The following is a 19,642-nucleotide window of genomic DNA, read 5'->3' as shown; positions in this document are numbered from 1 at the left end:
TGACATGGCTGCTTCAACACTAACTGCGGTTACTGAAACCACGCCTTCTTTCTTTGCGTGAACATTTGGGCGGCATTATGCTAATATTTCCACATAGTGAGGTAGATATGTGGGGGCGTGTTAGAACGAGCCGTTTTAGGGGGGCGTGGCAGAGTCTTAACTTTGATAAAGAATATCTCTTTGGTTTTGAGACTTTAGTCTTTGCAACTTCAGGGATCTTATCTATCCACAATCAGCTTGTAACACTCCAAAGAAAAAGGAAAACTTGAAATCGCATCATATGACCCCTTTAATCAAGTTTAATTGTGAACTATCAAGTTAAATCATGCGGAAAAATAAAAAAATATTTAGTCAAAACCTATATCTATCTATAGCTCTCTTATATCTCTATTTTCTGGTCAAACATGAAAAATTAGTTTAAAGGGGTCATACGATGTTGCTAAAAATAACATTATTTGGTGTAATGAAATTTGTTTATGCTGTTTAAGGTTAAAAAAGCACATTATTTTCCACATATTGTACATTATTGTTTCTCCTCTATGAAAGGCGTCGATTTTTACAAAGCTCATCGGTCTGAAAAGCGAGGTGTGCTCTGATTGGCCGAATACCTCAAGCGTGTGATGGAAATGTTACGCCCCTTACCATATTGTGATGCCGTGTCCTGGCCTGAGTGACGAGACAAAAACATTAAAACCCATTATAATTAAACGAGGCATTTGTTGCATCCAGTGGGGACATAATTACGGATTATATGACTTATACTGTCTTTTTACGCATTGCATATCGTGCTGCGTAAAAATAAAACCATGTCTGCATTTGTGATCGAAGAAATGTTGCGTGTTGGGGAAAGTTACTTTTAAAAGTAATGCATTACAATATTGCGTTACTCCCTAAAAAAGTAACTAATTACTTGGTTACTTTTTTATGGAAAGTAATGCATTACATTACTTTTGCGTTACTTTCGCATTACTTTTTAAATATGAGCAGGGCTTGATTGTTTTTAATATAAGAAGTTCTATTTATAGCAAATGTAAAAGGCCTTTCACACCAAAAAGTGTAATGAATAAACCTCAGGCTGAAGGAAAAGTAAATTCACGTCTGTACAGTAGAACGCAGGAGAAGAAACACTCTTCAGCAATAAAAAAAACAATGAAGCACAAATGTTAGTTTATCTAAAGTCATTTTTGCTTATTAGTTTGGTTGAACTGGATCATCAAAGGTCAGCAGCAAAGACATTGGTTAATAAAATGGGATTAGATAAATTTGTGTTATTTAACATATTTAATTATTGCAGGTTTGCGTCATATTCTGAGTTTGCATTTCACTCTTTTAATTCATTTTGATGAATACTAAATTTGTTTTTTGTGAGTGTCTAGAACTACAGTAACATCATGTTCACACAGCGCACACAACTCCTCTGCACTTCAGATTTCTCCCAATATGGGGACAGGAGACTTGTCAGTCAATAAATGGGAAAACAAAGTAACTGGCGTTACTTTTTTGAAAAAGTAACTCAGATATTTTCTTGTAAATTAAAAAAGTAATGCGATACTTTACTAGTTACTTGAAAAAAGTAATCTGATTACGTAACTCGCGTTACTTGTAATGCGTTACCCCCAACACTGGAAATGACAAACAACAAGCGCTACTCTACACTGCTCAAAACTCGGGTTTGAATCATCAGTGGCAAATCCTTTAAATATGAAAACGTACTTACAGTCTGTGAGTCAGAACAGCCGGCATTGTAGTCCACTCTCCCAGGATCAGGAAACAGTCCTCCATAGGCTGAGGGTGAACCAACTCCAGGGTAAGGCTAAAAGCAGCCAAATGTATTAAACATCATAAACCCATCTTTTTAAGCAAGAACCAGACATGGGTGTCATGTAGGCTAAAAAAATGTTTAATGAGACTGAATTTGCATTTAACGTGATTACAATTTAATAAAAACGTTAGATAGTGATAATTATATAACGTTTCCTTTCCACGGTTATTCAAACAGCGAATAAATGATATATAGAAAGTGACATTATCACTAACATTGATCTATCGCGAGTTTAAGCACTCTCAAAAAAACAAAACTATCGTTATAATCACTGCAGCTGTATACACTGTGAAATGAATCTCTTACTTACATTGTACGTACATATAATGAGAGAATTCGCAAGAGTCCGGAATTCGAATGCGTGCGCTCTCAACAAAACTGATCTGTTTAAACGATGACTCATCTGAACGCCTCTGATTGGCCATTGCATTCCTAAGCTCAACAGAATTGTGTGTGATTGGTTCAAATGCGCAACACTGTAAAACGCCTAAAATGAAATACGGTGCAACATGAGGAGATCTTAATTTAATGCCGCAATCGACACTGTCTATTCATATTCACTTTGTTAGCAACAGACGTAATAGATTTAATTTATTTGTGCAGGGGCATTTTTGTCCAATTTAGTGCCATTTTTGCCCCAAGTCCCCATGGGCCAGGGGAAGGCCTTACACACGCTCCGCCTATGCAGTCCTCCATAAAATGCGCTGTACACATCTGAATATTTGGGTTGAACTGTTCTGGAATAGTGTTGTAAATACAACTTACCCACTGATTTCTAGTCGAGCTCAAACCGATGTGCACCGTTTTGCTACGGTTTCCGGTTTGAACGACATGTTTCCTGGAAACGGTGTGCAGCGGGGTTTGAGATGCGTTTTCTCTTGTTTGGTGGGTGTGTCAAAAATGTCAGCCCAATCAGCAGCAACATGTATATAAACCACGCGGTATTAAAGAGACAGCTCGCACAATGTAATTAACATCAAAATAAATTCACAAGAGCAAGTATATTGTTTGCACATGTTTATTTACATTAAAGGCAAAATAACTAAAATAATAAGAGCACAAGTATAGATCTGGAACTTCTATAAGTCTGTCTAAATATCACTTGCTATGTCTTCTATTGTGTGCTAAATACTGATTAATGTAACAAAAAAAAATTATACACATATTTATATATTTTGCTATTGTATTATGGAGTGACACTTTAATAAACTTTTCTATACCCCTCTGATTATATAATGGTAACTATTACAATATCATAGCACAGCAGTGATCAGCAATAATGATAAGCCTAATACTCACAATAAAAATAATAAGGTCATATAGATCATAACACAGTCTCGGAGGTAAGAAGTGGATTATCCTTCACCTGAAATGTTTGTCTTTTCATCCTGAAATGCGAGGCAAATGTTGGATCACAATAATTAGGAACCACAGTTTCCACAAATCCCTTCACTCAATTTGGATGTTCTCCTTTATCCTGGAGGGCAAAGGCAGTGACGTATTTTGCAGTATTAAACACGTATTTATACCGATTTCATCAGGCTCCGAAAATTCTTCAAAAAGAACACAAAGAATGGCCTTCTCAGCTGCCATAGTTGCAACTCTTGCGTCATCAGAACAGGGTGTTCAACGCACCACCGTTTCTGTTTAAAAAATGTTTTGCACCGTTTTTTTGGCGGGGCTGAACGCAGCCCTGGTGTGTTGAAATCAAGCTCCACCCTCTATTTTTAACATTTAATATAGCGTTTCACTCCAGAGGACAAGCGGTTTGGAATATACTGTTTCACTTGGAAATATGTAACAATGGTGAAGTAAAGTATGTCACAATTTCAGGTTCACACAGACTTTAATGCAACAAACATTCATTCTCAAATGAGAAACAGTTGTAGTCCTGCCTTACAGGTAAAAGAGCCAATCGCCTGCAGGATGGAGGCCCCACCTTTCATTTTTTAGAGCCAAACACCTATTTGTTTGTCAGATTTTATTTGATTCCTTATATAAAATGTTTTTGAAACATAATTTTGACAGTTGCGAAGAAACCTTTTACAGCAATTAACAAACAACAGCGATCCAATCAATTGCTGAAAGACAAAATCAAGTTCAACGACCTACATTTTTTCTTATTTGAGAAGCGGTTTCAGTCAGATATTCCTCACAATAGAAAAGTAAAGCCATTGCAATTTCCATTTCATGCCGACTTTAATATTTTGTAGATTTTAGCATGATTAAAATGCTGTAGCTAAGTCCAGGAGTGTCCAACTGTTTTGTAACACTTTACAGTAACGTTCCAACTACATTAGTTACCATGAACCAACAATGAAAAATACTTCTAAACTATTTATTAATCTTATTTATGTAAATTGTTTAACTTTTACTTATACAGTATTAAAATCAGAAGTTGTGTCTGGTAATATTAATAAATGGACCTAATATTAATCAACAATGAACAGTTAAATTTTTTTTAACAAAACAAAGATAAAAAATATAAATGTATTTCTCATTATTAATGTTATTTAATGCATTTTATTTAATATCTAATGGGACCTTCTCATAAAGAACTGTTAAAAAATTACAGATTGGTTCTGTATATCACTTATATATTAGTTACATAAACAAAAATGTTTGGTCTCTAATAGGAATGCAGTCCCATCCACCTTCTCTCTCTCTCTCTCTCAAAAGAAAAAAAAACTTTGTCTGGTTTGGACAGACAAGGTTTTGGAGCAAGATGAATCTTGCTTTGAAGTATAGTTTGTGAGATGTACTTTGAGTGGACTTCACAGAAGATTGTGACAGATATCTTTCTGTGCTGGATTAGATTTAGATCACTCTTCTGCTCATGGAAAGAAACCCACAGACAGAATAAATCAGCAGGCCAATCTTTTAGCAATAAAGATCTATTTACACTTACAGATTAATCTGTCTAGAAGAGGCTCATACATATGCTCAGAGCTCAACATCCGTTTGCACCACTGGAGTTTTCCCATTGTGCTTCTGTGTAAAACAGCAGCATATGGGAGTCGGGCAAAGCTTCATTGGATCCGATTTCAAGGATATACCATACCAGTGCTAGTGTTACCACATTTGTCTAGGCATCATAAAGGGATAGAAGAATGATTGTTCAGACCACAAGTTTTCCATGTGACACATGTGCATCATCTCATTTGTCCATTTCTGTCTATTCTTACACTCTTGAGTCAGGGGCTGTGGGACACCCCCAGCCCTGACCCACGAGGCCGCAGGTTAAGAGATCCATTCCTGGATGCTGTTTGGCAGGAGGCCCACCATCAATGTGCTCCTGTTTGACCTCCAGATCAAATGTGAGTCAAATAAATTTCACTCTTTTGGCTTTAACCTTGTAACATTGTTTCTTAATATAGAAATCAGTTGATTTTTAGCGTAGAGTATTAGTGTTTTGATTATTTGAAAAATTAAAATCATCTAGTGTTAACAAGCAGGGAAAAAAATAATTTTAAAGACTTGACATTTTTAGAGTCATTGAATTTAAACTGTTTATGTGAGTATTAATAAAGTTTTTTAAAACTATATAAACCAACATGAATATGAATAGCTCATTTCTGTAACTCTGCATTTTTTAAACTAGTTTTTTTTAGATGATTTGTCCTTTTTTATCTCGGACAATGTTAAATGTTATTGACCTAAATATCAGCTCTTTGAAACTAGCACTAATCTTTGCCCTGGTTGAAAATTACAGACATCCCTCTTCGCAAATGGTTTCTTTCAAGCACACGCCTGTCCACTTGGTCGACATAACTGATAAACCTGTTTGTTTCACGGGAACTGATGCTACATTCACCTAAACACACGCTACTCCTCTGTGTTTGCTCAGCTGAAGGTGTGAGAGTGGGAGGAGAGGTGAGATGGAGTCAGAGGAGACAGAAGGACGCACTTTAGTGCAAGTGATCAGTGAGAAGTACAGCCCGGAAAACTTCCCATACTGCCGTGGGCCAGGAGTCAGGTTAAGAGATCCATTCCTGGATGCTGTTTGGCAGGAGGCCCACCATCAATGTGCTCCTGTTTGACCTCCAGATCAAATGTGAGTCAAATAAATTTCACTCTTTTGGCTTTAACCTTGTAACATTGTTTCTTAATATAGAAATCAGTTGATTTTTAGCGTAGAGTATTAGTGTTTTGATTATTTGAAAAATTAAAATCATCTAGTGTTAACAAGCAGGGAAAAAAATAATTTTAAAGACTTGACATTTTTAGAGTCATTGAATTTAAACTGTTTATGTGAGTATTAATAAAGTTTTTTAAAACTATATAAACCAACATGAATATGAATAGCTCATTTCTGTAACTCTGCATTTTTTAAACTAGTTTTTTTTAGATGATTTGTCCTTTTTTATCTCGGACAATGTTAAATGTTATTGACCTAAATATCAGCTCTTTGAAACTAGCACTAATCTTTGCCCTGGTTGAAAATTACAGACATCCCTCTTCGCAAATGGTTTCTTTCAAGCACACGCCTGTCCACTTGGTCGACATAACTGATAAACCTGTTTGTTTCACGGGAACTGATGCTACATTCACCTAAACACACGCTACTCCTCTGTGTTTGCTCAGCTGAAGGTGTGAGAGTGGGAGGAGAGGTGAGATGGAGTCAGAGGAGACAGAAGGACGCACTTTAGTGCAAGTGATCAGTGAGAAGTACAGCCCGGAAAACTTCCCATACTGCCGTGGGCCAGGAGTTGGAGTGGTGATCCGGTCGAGTCCCCAGGGTTCACCTGTCAAAGGTCGGTTTTATTTTTGGCCGGAGGTGAAATGCTGAGCCTGCTAGTTAAAGAGGGTGTGTTAGATACAATCTGGATCCTGACACAGTGGTTATAGCCATTAAACATTGTTTTGCTGTGCCTGTTGAAGAGCACTGTTACGGGGCTGACGAGACGTGCGGATCCAAGTGCAAAGCTTTATTAATCGACATGATAGAGACAGGCAAGGGTCAGATAATGGCAACAGGTATGTAGAAGGCAAGACACAAGAATATATCCTAGGGCTAGCGTGGGTCTACGATCGGCGAACAGGATCAATAGGGCGAGACTAGAGGGAGAAGTCCAGGTACAAGGCACGGTCCAGGCAGGGGCAAACAGTATCAGAATAGGGCAAGACGAGAGGGGGAATCCAAGATACACAGGTGAAGAAAAGGACACGAGGAAACAGGCAAGGCAAGACTAAGCTAAGGCTAAGAAAAGTAAACAGGCTCCGTAGAGTAGCTATCGCTAAGAGAGTGATAAATGCTATACAATACTCGGCAGCTTGACGGGGATAAGAGTGAGTGTTATATAGGGAAGGTGTGATTGATGACAGCTGTTTGCAATCAGCAATCAGTACTGTGTGCAATCAACTGTGTGTGTAATCAGTGCAATGGATGATGGGAACTGTAGTCCGGGTGAAGTGCAACAGTGGTGTGGTGCAAGAGTCCATAGTAGTGGAAGGGTGACCTCTGGTGGTGAGCAGACGGAAGTTCATGGACCGGATTCGTGAATGAGCCCCCCCCAAGGAGCGGCTTCCAGACACTCCCAACACTATACGATCCAGGTGGGCGGTGGAGCGGAGGCGGAACAGGGGAAGGGATGGAGGGCCTGGTCCACGTGACCACCCCGGTGGAGCAGAAGACCACCAGACAGCAGACCACCACGGTGGAGCAGAAGACCACCAGAGCCAGACAGTAGACCACCACGGCGGAGCAGAGGACCACCACGGCAGAGCAGACGGAGCCGGGACCCATGGCAGAGACTGGGGCCTAGAGAAAACAGAGACAGACAACACAGGCAGTGCATTCCTGGTTTCAGGGACCAAGGCAGGGAACACAAGAAGCTCATCAAAGTTCTCTAGGGCAGTGACAGAGATAAAGGGATAGACACGGAATGCATTGTTATTCCCTGGGCTCGTGACAGGCAGGTTTAAGGGTTCAAAGAAGGGGTTTTGGGCTGTGACAGACAGACAGACAGTTTCAGGTGTGACATATAAGGCAGAGAGTTCAGAAACCGTTTCTTTGGCTGGGTTGAGACAGGGTAATAGTTCGCAAATAGTCTCTTTGGCCAGTTCAGGATGAGACAATAGTTCGTAAACGGCCTCCATAGCCGTGACAGGACAGACAGAGAGTTCACAGACGACCTCCTTGGCCGGAACAGAACAGGCTGAGAGTTCACAGACGGCCTCCTTGGCCGGAACGGAACAGGTAAAGAGTTCACAGACGGCCTCCATAGCCGTGACAGGACGGACAGGGAGTTCACAGACGGCCTCCTTGGCCGGAACAGAACAGGCAGAGAATTCACAGACGACCTCCTTGGCCGGAACAGAACAGGCAGAGAGTTCACAGACGGCCTCCATAGCCGTGACAGGACGGGCAGAGAGTTCCTAAGTGGGTACCACTGACACCTCTGGAGGTTCTGCAGCGAATGCCGCCACCTCTGGAGGTTCTACAGTAGGACCATCAGGAAATAGGGAGAGTTCATTTACGGTTCCCTCGACTATGACATGACAGGCTGCGAGTGTCTTGCTGGGTGCCACCACCATACAAGGAGTAGAAGCGAGCGCCGCCGCCTCAGGAGGTTCTGCAGCACACGCCGCCACCTCTGGAGAAGCTGCAGCAGGCGCCATCGCCTCTGGGGAAACAGCAGCGAACTCCACTACCTTGGGAGGTTCTGCAGCATCAGCCGCCACCTCTGGAAACATCATAGTAGGCGCCGCTGTTTCAAGAGTCTCAGTGGTGGTGTATGCAGCCCCTACACTCCATAAAGCAATCCCCATTATGGGAAGCGCTACAGACAGGGGAATAGGTTCAGGAACAGGAGGGCTAGAGTGAGTGGGTTTGGGAATACCGGCTGTGCAGGCAGCCACCAATGGTGGGTCATCTACGCTGGATGCCAGTCTGGGATACCGATGAGCAGTCCCTGAGGGTCTGGGTGCCACAGGCAGGAAGTGACAGGACTCGGAGTAAACAGATGTGATGTGACGTGACTCTGGATGATCAGCTGTGATGTGACCTGATTCATGAAGATCAACTATGACTTGATGTGACTCAGAAAGAGTAGATGTGACTTGACTTAACTCATGAGGATCAACTGTGACTTGACTTGACTTATGACGAGCAACTGTGACTTGACTTATGACGAACAGCCGTGACCTGACTTGCCTCATGAAGATCTGCTGTGACTTGACTCGACTCATGACAGTCAACTGTGACTTGACTCGATTCATGACGATCAACTGTGACTTGACTCGATTCATGACGATCAACTGTGACTTGACTTGACTCATGACGATCAACTATGACTTGACTTGACTCAGGAAGATCAATTGTGACTTGACTTGACTCAGGAAGATCAAGTGTGACTAGACTTGACTCAGGAAGATCAAGTGTGACTAGACTTGACTCGTGACGGTCAACTGTGACTTGACTTGCCTCATGAAGATCAGCTGTGGTTAGACTTGACTCATGACGATCAACTGTGACTTGATTCATGATGATCAACTGTGATTTGACTTGGTTCATGAAGGTCAGCTGTGACTCGACTTGGCTTATGACAATAAACTGTGACTTGACTTGGTTCATGAAGATAAGCTGTGACTTGACTTGCCTCATGACGATCAACTGTGACTTGACTTGACTCAGGATTGACAGCGCTGACATAACGGGGCGCTGTTGTGTCCGCCATTTTGCGATCAGGCTCCACTGTCGCCGCCATTTTGTGAGCGCGCTCCAGTGTGGCTGCCATGCGGTGTCGCGTTCCTTCACGTCACCCACCGTGAACGCTGAACCAACAGTCCACAAAACATGATCCAAAAAACTACTTAGTGACAAACGAGGACCCTCATGAATCACTCTTGATTTTAAAGGCTGGTTAAGGCCATCGCAGAAAAAGTCAATTAACATACAGTCTGGTAATTCTGAGCCATTAGCCAAAGCCAAATATTCCTCAATGTAACCCTCAAGTGATCGTGTGCCCTGCTTGAGAGCTAGTATTAGAATCGCTGTGTTCATACCTGGCCAATGTCCTCCGGTAAAGCCGCTGGATCCTTGAATGGCCGAGTATTCTGTTACGGGGCTGACGAGACGTGAGGCGTGCGGATCCAAGTGCAAAGCTTTATTAATAGACATGGTAGAGACAGGCAAGGGTCAGATAATGGCAACAGGTATGTAGAAGGCAAGACACAAGAATATATCCTAGGGCTTGCGTGGGTCTACGATCGGCGAACAGGATCAATAGGGCGAGACTAGAGGGAGAAGTCCAGGTACAAGGCACGGTCCAGGCAGGGGCAAACAGTATCAGAATAAGGCAAGACGAGAGGGGGAATCCGAGATACACAGGTGAAGAAAAGGACACGAGGAAACAGACAAGGCAAGACTAAGCTAAGGCTAAGAAAAGTAAACAGGCTCCGTAGAGTAGTTATCGCTAAGAGAGTGATAAATGCTATACAATACTCGGCAGCTTGACGGGGATAAGAGTGGGTGTTATATAGGTAAGGTGCGATTGATGACAGCTGTGTGCAATCAGTGCTGTGTGCAATCAACTGTGTGTGTGTAATCAGTGCAATGGATGATGGGAACTGTAGTTCGGGTGAAGTGCAACAGTGGTGTGGTGCAAGAGTCCATAGTAGTGGAAGGGTGACCTCTGGTGGCGAGCAGACGGAAGTTTATGGACCAGATTCGTGACAAGCACAATGTTATCATAATAGTAATATATTCTAGGGCTAAAATCTAAGGATTTCCCGAAGATATTAAGTGAAATGCTGTAAATAAATAACGTAAAAAAAAAAAACCTGTACCTGGGTGGTTGTAACAACTTCAAATTCTAATGAATTTTCATCTATACATTAATTAAAGGCAGTTTATGTCTCCCACTGTGTGTATAAGATCGTCTGAATCTGCCCAGCATTCTGGTTCTGGATGGTTGTGGAATCACGGAGGCCGGAGATGAGGAGGAGGTGGCCACTTTCTGTGCTCACGTGGTTGAGCTAGACCTCTCTCACAACCAGTTAAAAGACTGGGGAGAGGTGAGAAAAATGTGTTTGAGTCACAGGTTTTGTCTCACTGTATGTACATTTGTGTACGTAGCACAAAGAATGTCAGTAACACTTACTGTACAATTCAATAAAATTCAGTTTATTATCAGTGATTAATGCATTAGGTATTATAAACATAATATAAAGGTATTATAAAATGCTGTAAAAGTATTACTGCATTAAATCATGGTTAATATATAGAGCCGTATTAAGTTTTATCAGATTTCACTACTCTGATGTTGTTAGAAAATAAGTCTTAAAGGAATAGTTCACCCAAAAATGAAAATGTATTCACCCTCAGGTCATCCAAGATGTAGATGAGTTCGTTTCTTCGTCGGAACAAATTTAAATTACAAATGTAGCATTACATCACTTACTTACCATTGGATCCTCTACTACAGTGAACGTGTGCAGTCAAAATGAATGTCCACACAGCTGATAAAAACATCACAATAATCCACAAGTAATCCACATGACTTCAGAAAATCAATTAATGTCCATCAATAAATTTCTCAAAATCTGTTCTGATAAAGAAATAAGCTCATATACATCAGATGGCCTGAAGGTAAGTACATTTTCAGCTAATTTTCATTTTTGGGTACCATTTTTTGACAAAATTTCACAGACGAAATCCGGTCATTTCCATAGGAATCCGTGTGATATGGAATTTTGAATAAGAGACAGATTTTGCATGTGGCTCATCTCTTTTCACACAAATTTGTTGTTGATAAACAGAATGCTGTTTAATTTAATGTCTGGGCGAGCTTTTTTCCCAGCAATATTTGGCTAATTTTATGCATTTTTGTTCATGTAACTAATTTATAAATATACCTTTATTTTATTTTTTAAAAAAAAACTTTACTAAAGTGTTATTTTTACGCTTATGTTAGACTGTAACATTTAAAAATACAGTGAAATCGAGGTCTGCTACCTGACACAGGCTTGACAAGACAAACTGCTTGGGTTCGGTCAGTTTTTCATTCTTTTCTCTCTTTTTCTCTCCTCTCTGTAGATAAGCAAGATCCTGTATAACATCCCTAACCTAGACTTTCTCAATCTGAGTATGAATCCACTGAGAGGGTCGAGTCTAGAGCCTGGAGTTGCTGAAGCGTTCTCAGGCCTCCGCCGCCTCGTGCTCAATAACACGCATGTCACCTGGGACATGGTGCATGCACTCACACGAGAGATCCCTGAGTAAGTGTGTGTGTTTAGCATTGAAGTAGCCTTGGTCTGAACCATCTAATGTGTTTGTGAATGTGTTTTTATACATTATGATTTAGGTGTGCCGTTTCTCGTTAGTGCTGTCAAACGATTAATCACGATTAATCGTATCCCAAAAAGTTTTTATTTACATAATATATGTGTGTGTGCAGTGTATATTTATTATGTATACATAAATACACACCCATACAGTATATATTTTGAAAATATTTACATGTATTTATATTAATATAATTGATATTATATATAAATATATGTAATATATTAACATAACATATTTTTCATAAATACATGCATGTGTGTGTATATATACACAGTAAACACACATATATTACGTAAACAAAAACTTTTATTTTTGATGCGATTAATCACGATTAATTATTTAACAGCAATTCTCGGCATTGTAAAAATTATAGGAAAATATAAATCGAGACAATGTTTTGCCATGACTGACTTTAGTGATTTTGAATAAAATTACTTTTAAATTACACCAAACAGTGAAGCAGTTTTGTTAAAATATTTTATTGAGAAATTAAATCATATTAACAAATCAAATATTATGCCAAACTAACTGTTTTATATGTATTTTTAATCTATTTGAATGCATTTTCTATTCAAATGTAGATATTGTTTTAGCACTGTGCTGTGGCATACCACTAGTTGCGAAATGGGTAATTTTGTCACTAAAACTTTTCTTCTTTTTCTTGTGGTTGTATGTATGTAGGCTGGAGGAATTGTTTTTGTGTCTGAACGAGTATGAGAGCGTGAGTGTGTCATCTACGCTGTGCCTGTCCCTGCGCCTACTGCATATCACAGATAACCAGCTGCAGGATTGGGCGGAGGTGCGCAAGCTGGGCCTCATGTATCCAGGCCTGATGTCTCTTATCCTGGCAAACAACTCCCTCTCGTCTATCCACGAGCCTGAGGACTCCCTACAGAGACTTTTTCCCAACCTGCGCAGCATCAACCTACACAACTCAGGTGCTGGATTGCATGAACATCATCTCTGTAGAAAGAATATCATCACAGACACACACTCTTCTAAGTAGTTGCAGCATTAACCTTTACTATCTAGGTTAATTTACAATTTAAACAAAATTGAGAACATCACAAGCCAAAACTTAAGTGGTCCACCATGGTTCATGCACTGTACTCATTGTCTTCTTAAGTAAAACAATAGATTTATATGAGCAAGACCAAATTTGAAGCCGTTATTCATTAAAAATCTTCCCTTCCACTGTAGCTTTCTAATATTCTTCTTCTGTTATTCAGTAGGTCATCAGATTTCTGTGGTTTTGGGTTGTAAATATTTTTAAGTACCTATTCTAAATAATCATGTAGTATCAAAAGGTTAGTTCATCCAAAAATGAATTACTCACCCTCATATTTTTCCAAACCATTAGATAATTGTTCATATTGGAAACACAAATTATATTTTAAATGAAACCTGAGAGATTTCTGTCCCTCCATTTAAAGTACATTCCACTAAAACTATGATGCTTCAACTGTCAAAGTTTTGGTTGCATAGAGGGACAGAAGTTTCATTAATATGTTTTCATTTGTGTTTTGAAGATGAACCCAAGTCTAATAGGTTTGGAACGACGTGGGTGAGTAATTAAAAATTGACCGAATTTTATATTTATCCAGTTTCATGGATTATTAACAGAAATGTAGGTGTTGTGTTATTTAGGTTTAAATCGCTGGGAGGACATTGAGAAATTGAATTTCTTCCCAAAGCTTCAAGAAGTCAGACTGATGGGTATTCCTTTACTGCAGCCCTACACTGATCAGGAGAGACGTTGTCTTATGGTAGCACAGTAAGTAACCGTACACACTTTTGGAATTTGCCATTTTTGAGTATTGTTGGAAATGATTGCACAAATCAATGTAGCCACCAATATGGAATTGTGCATGTCCATGCATTCCATGTCTCTTTCTGTTTCTCTCCCTCTCACACACTTGTCCTTCTTCTGTATTTTGTAAGTTTGCCTCACGTGACTGTATTGAACGGCAGTGTTGTCACTGATGGAGAAAGAGAGGATGCAGAGCGCTTTTTCATCCGCTACCACCTGGACTGCCCTGAGGATGAGCTACCCCAAAGGTGACCCACCTGCACCCCTTACACCACCACACTCCATATACACAACTCTCTCAGTCTCTTTTTTGTTTCTTTAGAGAACTATGTACAGTACATCCCAGAAAATGACTGGTGTCTGTGTATTAAAATATCCTATTTAATCAACCTATCATATAAATTAAAAAAATATGCTTCTTTTTATTCCCTCATAACTGCAGACACGGGTCTTATTTGTTACCCATAACTAATGTTATCCTTTTCCCCAAAGTTACTAAAAGGCCGTCTTTTAATTATTTACAGTATATAAACATCCTTTAAGAAAGTTAATGTTTTTATTTATTTATTTTTGTTATCTTTTTGATATCCATAAAATAAAAAAAATATGCTTCTTTTTATTCCCTCATAACTGCAGACACGGGTCTTATTTGTTACCCATAACTAATGTTATCCTTTTTCCCAAAGTTACTAAAAGGCCGTCTTTTAATTATTTACAGTATATAAACATCCTTTAAGAAAGTTAATGTTTTTATTTATTTATTTTTGTTATCTTTTTGATATCCATAAAATAGGTCTATATAGAAACATATAGAGGGACCTTCAAATGGACCATTTTACAAAGGTTCAAAAGTCACAATAAATCAGAAGTAGCAACAAATCTTTTCCTTTGTGTTGTGAAATAAATTGAGGTAAGTGTATCATCAAAAAAAAAAAAAAAAGCAGGAGCGGGAGCTTGGATCTATGCATTGGCTGTTGATTGGATGGAGGCAGATCTAAATGCAAACTTGCACGTTATTGTAACAAAGGGGTGGGATTTAATCTGACAAAATTATTAGAGTCCAGCAAATGTCAGCAGACAGAATTCTGTTGTTTCAATGGAAGATCAAGTTAGAATATTTGGATTAAGAATTATGAGGTATAAAAGATGTAACAACATGCCAAAATTAGTTCAAAATAAGATCCATAATAGGCATTCAGAAAACAGATTCATTTTAATTTCATAATAACTATAATAAGCACTAGTTTCTTGATCATATACAATTAAATATTATCTAGTATTAAATTCTGAATAATTTACTGAACAAGCGTTATGCTGTAATTTAGGTTACATTCCCATACAGTTGTTCCACAGACATTAAAGGTTAGTTTAGTCCTTGCAGTTTTTTATTTGTCAGTATTGCTTTTCAGTATAATTTTCTATAGAACATTGTTAACTTTAGTTGAAACTAAATTTCGCAGCTATGTAATAAAATCTTAACGTTTCGAGAGCCCAGCCACCTCTTTCTGGTTTAGCACAAAAAGTGCCCCCGCTCTCTCTCTCTCTCTCTCTCTCTCTCTCTCTCTCTTTGGCCATGTTTTAAATGGTTCCATGGTGGCCATCCACACATTCCAACCTATTTTCCTTTCACTTCCTTTTCTTTAGTTTGGCATCTCCAGTTATCCAGGTGACGTTTAACTCTCCCATCCCTCATGTCTTCTGGCTTTCCCCCTTCCCTCATTGCTTCTGTTTTTTTTTTTGGGGGGGGGACTTTCAGGGGGATATTTTGGAGGGTCTTTGCAGGTCAAAGAAACGTAAAACGGATCACCCACGTTCTTAGCACACCCCATTCCACTTAACCTAGGAGAATGTGCAGAGGACTTTTTCAGTGACTGCGGCAAGCCCCAGCTTCCAGCAGGGTATTTGGGGAGGTACCTTTGGGAGACAATGTGTTCACTCTCTCCCTCCTCAAAGACGCCTTTGTACTGGAATACTCCAATCAGAAAATCGATACACATGGTGGCAGCTTTATTCGTTCTTCCCCTCCTTATATCCCCCTCTCCCTCCCTGTTCTTCTCTCCTGCCCTTTTTCATTTGCTTTGGGGGGATTGAGTTAGCTGGAGGATTTTTTCAAAATGGAATGACATCCCTGACTCAATCTCTCCTGTTTTTTCCGTTAAGCGATGGAGATGCTGTTGCCTTTGTTCTGGAATGGCTTTCAGACCTAGTGAATTGATTAAGTTGTAATGTAGAAATAGTGGCCTCAGTCTAAAGTACCAGATACTAAAAAGAGGTTCCCTTTCATGGGAACTTCGAACTGCGTCCTCTAGGGGTCGCTATGGGGAACGCCTCGTCGTGACTCGTATCTGAAGCATACATTGAAAAAACACCAACTCGTTGGCCGGCGACAGCCATGACGTCACTACCGGAGCGACTACAGTATAAATCGGTGCCGGGAGCTACACATCGTTCACTTCTTCGTCTGAAGCTTGCGTCCGCAGCATGGCAAGAAACCTAGAGGACGCAGTGTCTCGTTCCCTACTCAGGGAACCATGGTTACATAAGTAACCCGAGACGTTCCCTTTCATGGGAACTTCGAACTGCGTCCTCTAGGGGTCGCTAGGGGGAACGGTATACCCACGCCACCATGCTGAGGGGAGTGCAAGCCAGAACCATGGCGAGCACTAAGAACCAACTCTACCATATTGCTATGGGAGTTGCCCCTGGGACGTTTAGACGGCTGTCAGTGACGTTATTCCCTACGACCAAAGGCCTAGGCTACATACCCCAAAATACTTACCTGTTAGGGCCAGACTCCTGGGCCCGGGGTAGAGCTCAAGGCATGGAATCAGAAACAGATTCCTTTAAGGGAATACGACCAAGAGCCTAGAATCATACTAGTCTTGGTCTGTCACACAGGGGCTACCGCACGTTTGTCTTGTGGTGAAGGAACTGTCTCAACAGATCCTTAGTAGCAATACCCTGTTAAGTAGGTATCCAGAGGATACATAGGGGGAGTGGTGCCCAAGGCAGAACCGGGGTTTTAAACCACTCAAAAAGAGCACGAAGTCTTGCGCGTAGCTCTTACCATACAGGATTTTTAGAAAAGTGGGCAAAGCATAACGTGCGCACTTACCAGCTATGTGGATTTTAGAAAAGTGGGCAAAGCATAACGTGCACACTTACCACTTATGTGGATTTTAGAAAAGTGGGCAAAGCATAACGTGCACACTTACCACTTATGTGGATTTTAGAAAAGTGGGCAAAGCATAACGTGCACTACACTTGCATACCGTTCTAGGGGTACCAGAGACGTTTTTAACAACCTTTTAAAATAACCCTTTCTTAAACAGATGATAACATTGATAACATTGCCCCACACATGACGTGTAGGAAAAACTAAATACCATAGCATGAATACATAAAAACCACAAATTAAGAATTCATCGCACAGCAATCATTTGTTCCGAACGTCGAACGTGTTTCAAAAGACATGAGAAAGTTTTCATGACTGGGTGAATCATTCCTTAACAACTCGATTTTTCATTTATTTCTTCTTGTGCCCACCGGGACCACTTCTTCAGAGACTTTCTTTTCAACACCTAGGTAAACTAAAACCAGGTAACAATGCAAACCCTCATTTCTGACCTCCTCACTCCATCCACATCCTCTGTTTCTTTCTCTCTGTCTCTCTGAAGGGAAAGCCATTTTCCCAGAGGGAAGAGGTTGAGATGAAAGTTGGCATTGGAGGGTGAAAGGGCAGGTGTAGAAGTAGATGGTAAACTCTAGATATGGGTTAAGGTCCCCTCTTTGAACCTAGCCTGCTCTTTCCCCCACCCTTTGGGCGCAGATCAGAGCTTAGGCTATGTTACTGATTCTAAAAGACGACAAAGATCTGAGAAACAGAGAAAGAGATGGGCAGAAAGAAATTATGCCTCCCTGACCTCAAACACACCGTTGGACCGGGCTCTCTTTGAATGCATGAGACATAACTGGTGTAGAGACCCATTCAGCCTAATATATGAGACTCAAACTGTGGTAGCATGGTTAGAACCATTTGAGAGACTTTCAAAGTGATTTCACAGTAACCTTAGTTGCATTTACGGTTGCTTAGATTTAAACTTTAGGTATAAGTAGGCATGGGACTGTTATCTTTATAAAGCTGAGAAGATGTAGAGATTTGAGTGCTGGTTAGTGTAATTCAAACCTTTCACTGCTTGATTGCGCACAACGATTTTCTAGATCAGGCCTATGTATGTTGTTTAGCGTATACCTATGAATATCCTTCCAAAACTACTTTATGTGCACTAAAATAGCTTTTGTACTGTCCTATTAACAAAAAATGTTAAATATTTCAGCTTTAGTTTAATTGTACCAAGGGCAAGGCTGTGAGGTACACTTGTTATAGTGTATGTAGGAAAGAGGGAGGCCGTTAGATGAAGGAGCTCTATATATTTAACAGCCTTTGAGTAACTAAAACCTGAGCTGTGGCCATGGGCATGTTGATCCTCCCTTGGAGGAATAGGAAACACAGGAATGATAGCAGAGGGGAGGGATGCAAAGACATAGATGACAGAAGGAGAGTGTGAAGAAAATGAAAGGGGCTATTGGTCTTACTGTCTTTGAGTAACCATTGTTACCTTGTTGACATTTTGACAGTGAAAGACAACATGGGGCCTACAAGGATGTAAGAAGGCCAATGTATAGGAAAAATCTAAGTGCGTCACTCTTTACGGACAATGAGAAATTTAAGAAGATAAGTGGATTGTGTAACCAGGCTCTTTAGCATCCATCATGGTGGATGTCGATGCTAAAGATGTCAAGATAGAAGGATTCATAGACAACATATAGACAAGTTCCCATTAAAGCATTTAATGCATTTGCTGCAGTTTTAATTCATTTAATAGTATAGTGGTGAGTGGTGACTACATTGAGGTTGACTTGACTTGACAACTTGAGGTGCAAAACCTGGGTAATAACATTTTCTTCAATACAGACTTAAATGTATTTCAGTCTGAGAAATCAGTTCAAATTCCAAGTACTTTTTATTGTCACTCAGGACACCTAGCATCATAAAGAATGCAAGGTAGTGTCTTCAGCTATGTCTGAATTCATTTTAATTCACTCTTTCCATAGTATTAGGGCTGTTGTCAAGGGGGACAATGCAACCGACAACATTGTCCTGGGCCTGCTAATGTCCTCAATAGCATTGGGTCCCACCCATAAAATATATAGTGAATATTTTGGACACTAATGTACAGGTGCATCTCAATAAATTAGAATGTCGTGGAAAAGTTCATTTATTTCAGTAATTCAACTCAAATTGTGAAACTCGTGTATTAAATAAATTCAGTGCACACAGACTGAAGTAGTTTAAGTCGTTGGTTCTTTTAATTTTTATGATTTTGGCTCACATTTAACAAAAACCCACCAATTCACTATCTCAACAAATTAGAATATGGTGACATGCCAATCAGCTAATCAACTCAAAACACCTGCAAAGCTGTCCTGAGCCTTCAAAATGGTCTCTCAGTTTGGTTCACTAGGCTACACAATCATGGGGAAGACTGCTGATCTGACAGTTGTCCAGAAGACAATCATTGACACCCTTCACAAGGAGGGTAAGCCACAAACATTCATTGCCAAAGAAGCTGGCTATTCACAGAGTGCTGTATCCAAGCATGTTAACACAAAGTTGAGTGGAAGGAAAAAGTGTGAAAGAAAAAGATGCACAACCAAC

At 40.1% G+C, this 19,642-nt stretch overlaps 1 protein-coding gene across 4 annotated transcripts in view; it reads left to right on the top strand.

Moving 5' to 3' along the window:
* Positions 1-19,642, top strand: part of tbcelb (tubulin folding cofactor E-like b) — a 29,248-nt gene that overhangs the window by 3,044 nt on the left and 6,562 nt on the right. The window contains exons 2-9 of one of the 4 annotated variants that reach the window (XM_016285909.1): positions 5,017-5,061; positions 5,799-5,876; positions 6,413-6,576; positions 10,701-10,840; positions 11,862-12,043; positions 12,795-13,051; positions 13,761-13,887; positions 14,055-14,171. In XM_016285909.1, coding sequence (XP_016141395.1) covers positions 5,875-5,876; positions 6,413-6,576; positions 10,701-10,840; positions 11,862-12,043; positions 12,795-13,051; positions 13,761-13,887; positions 14,055-14,171 — 989 coding nt within the window. In that variant the 5' untranslated portion in view covers positions 5,017-5,061; positions 5,799-5,874. The other 3 variants (XM_016285913.1, XM_016285912.1, XM_016285911.1) reach the window with 3 other exon arrangements.

This window comes from Sinocyclocheilus grahami, unplaced genomic scaffold, assembly GCF_001515645.1.
Source record: "Sinocyclocheilus grahami isolate Dianchi unplaced genomic scaffold, SAMN03320097.WGS_v1.1 scaffold203.1, whole genome shotgun sequence".
Classification (NCBI taxonomy): domain Eukaryota; kingdom Metazoa; phylum Chordata; class Actinopteri; order Cypriniformes; family Cyprinidae; genus Sinocyclocheilus; species Sinocyclocheilus grahami.
Note: the sequence above shows the minus strand (reverse complement) of the source record. Positions and strands in the feature narration are given on the sequence as shown.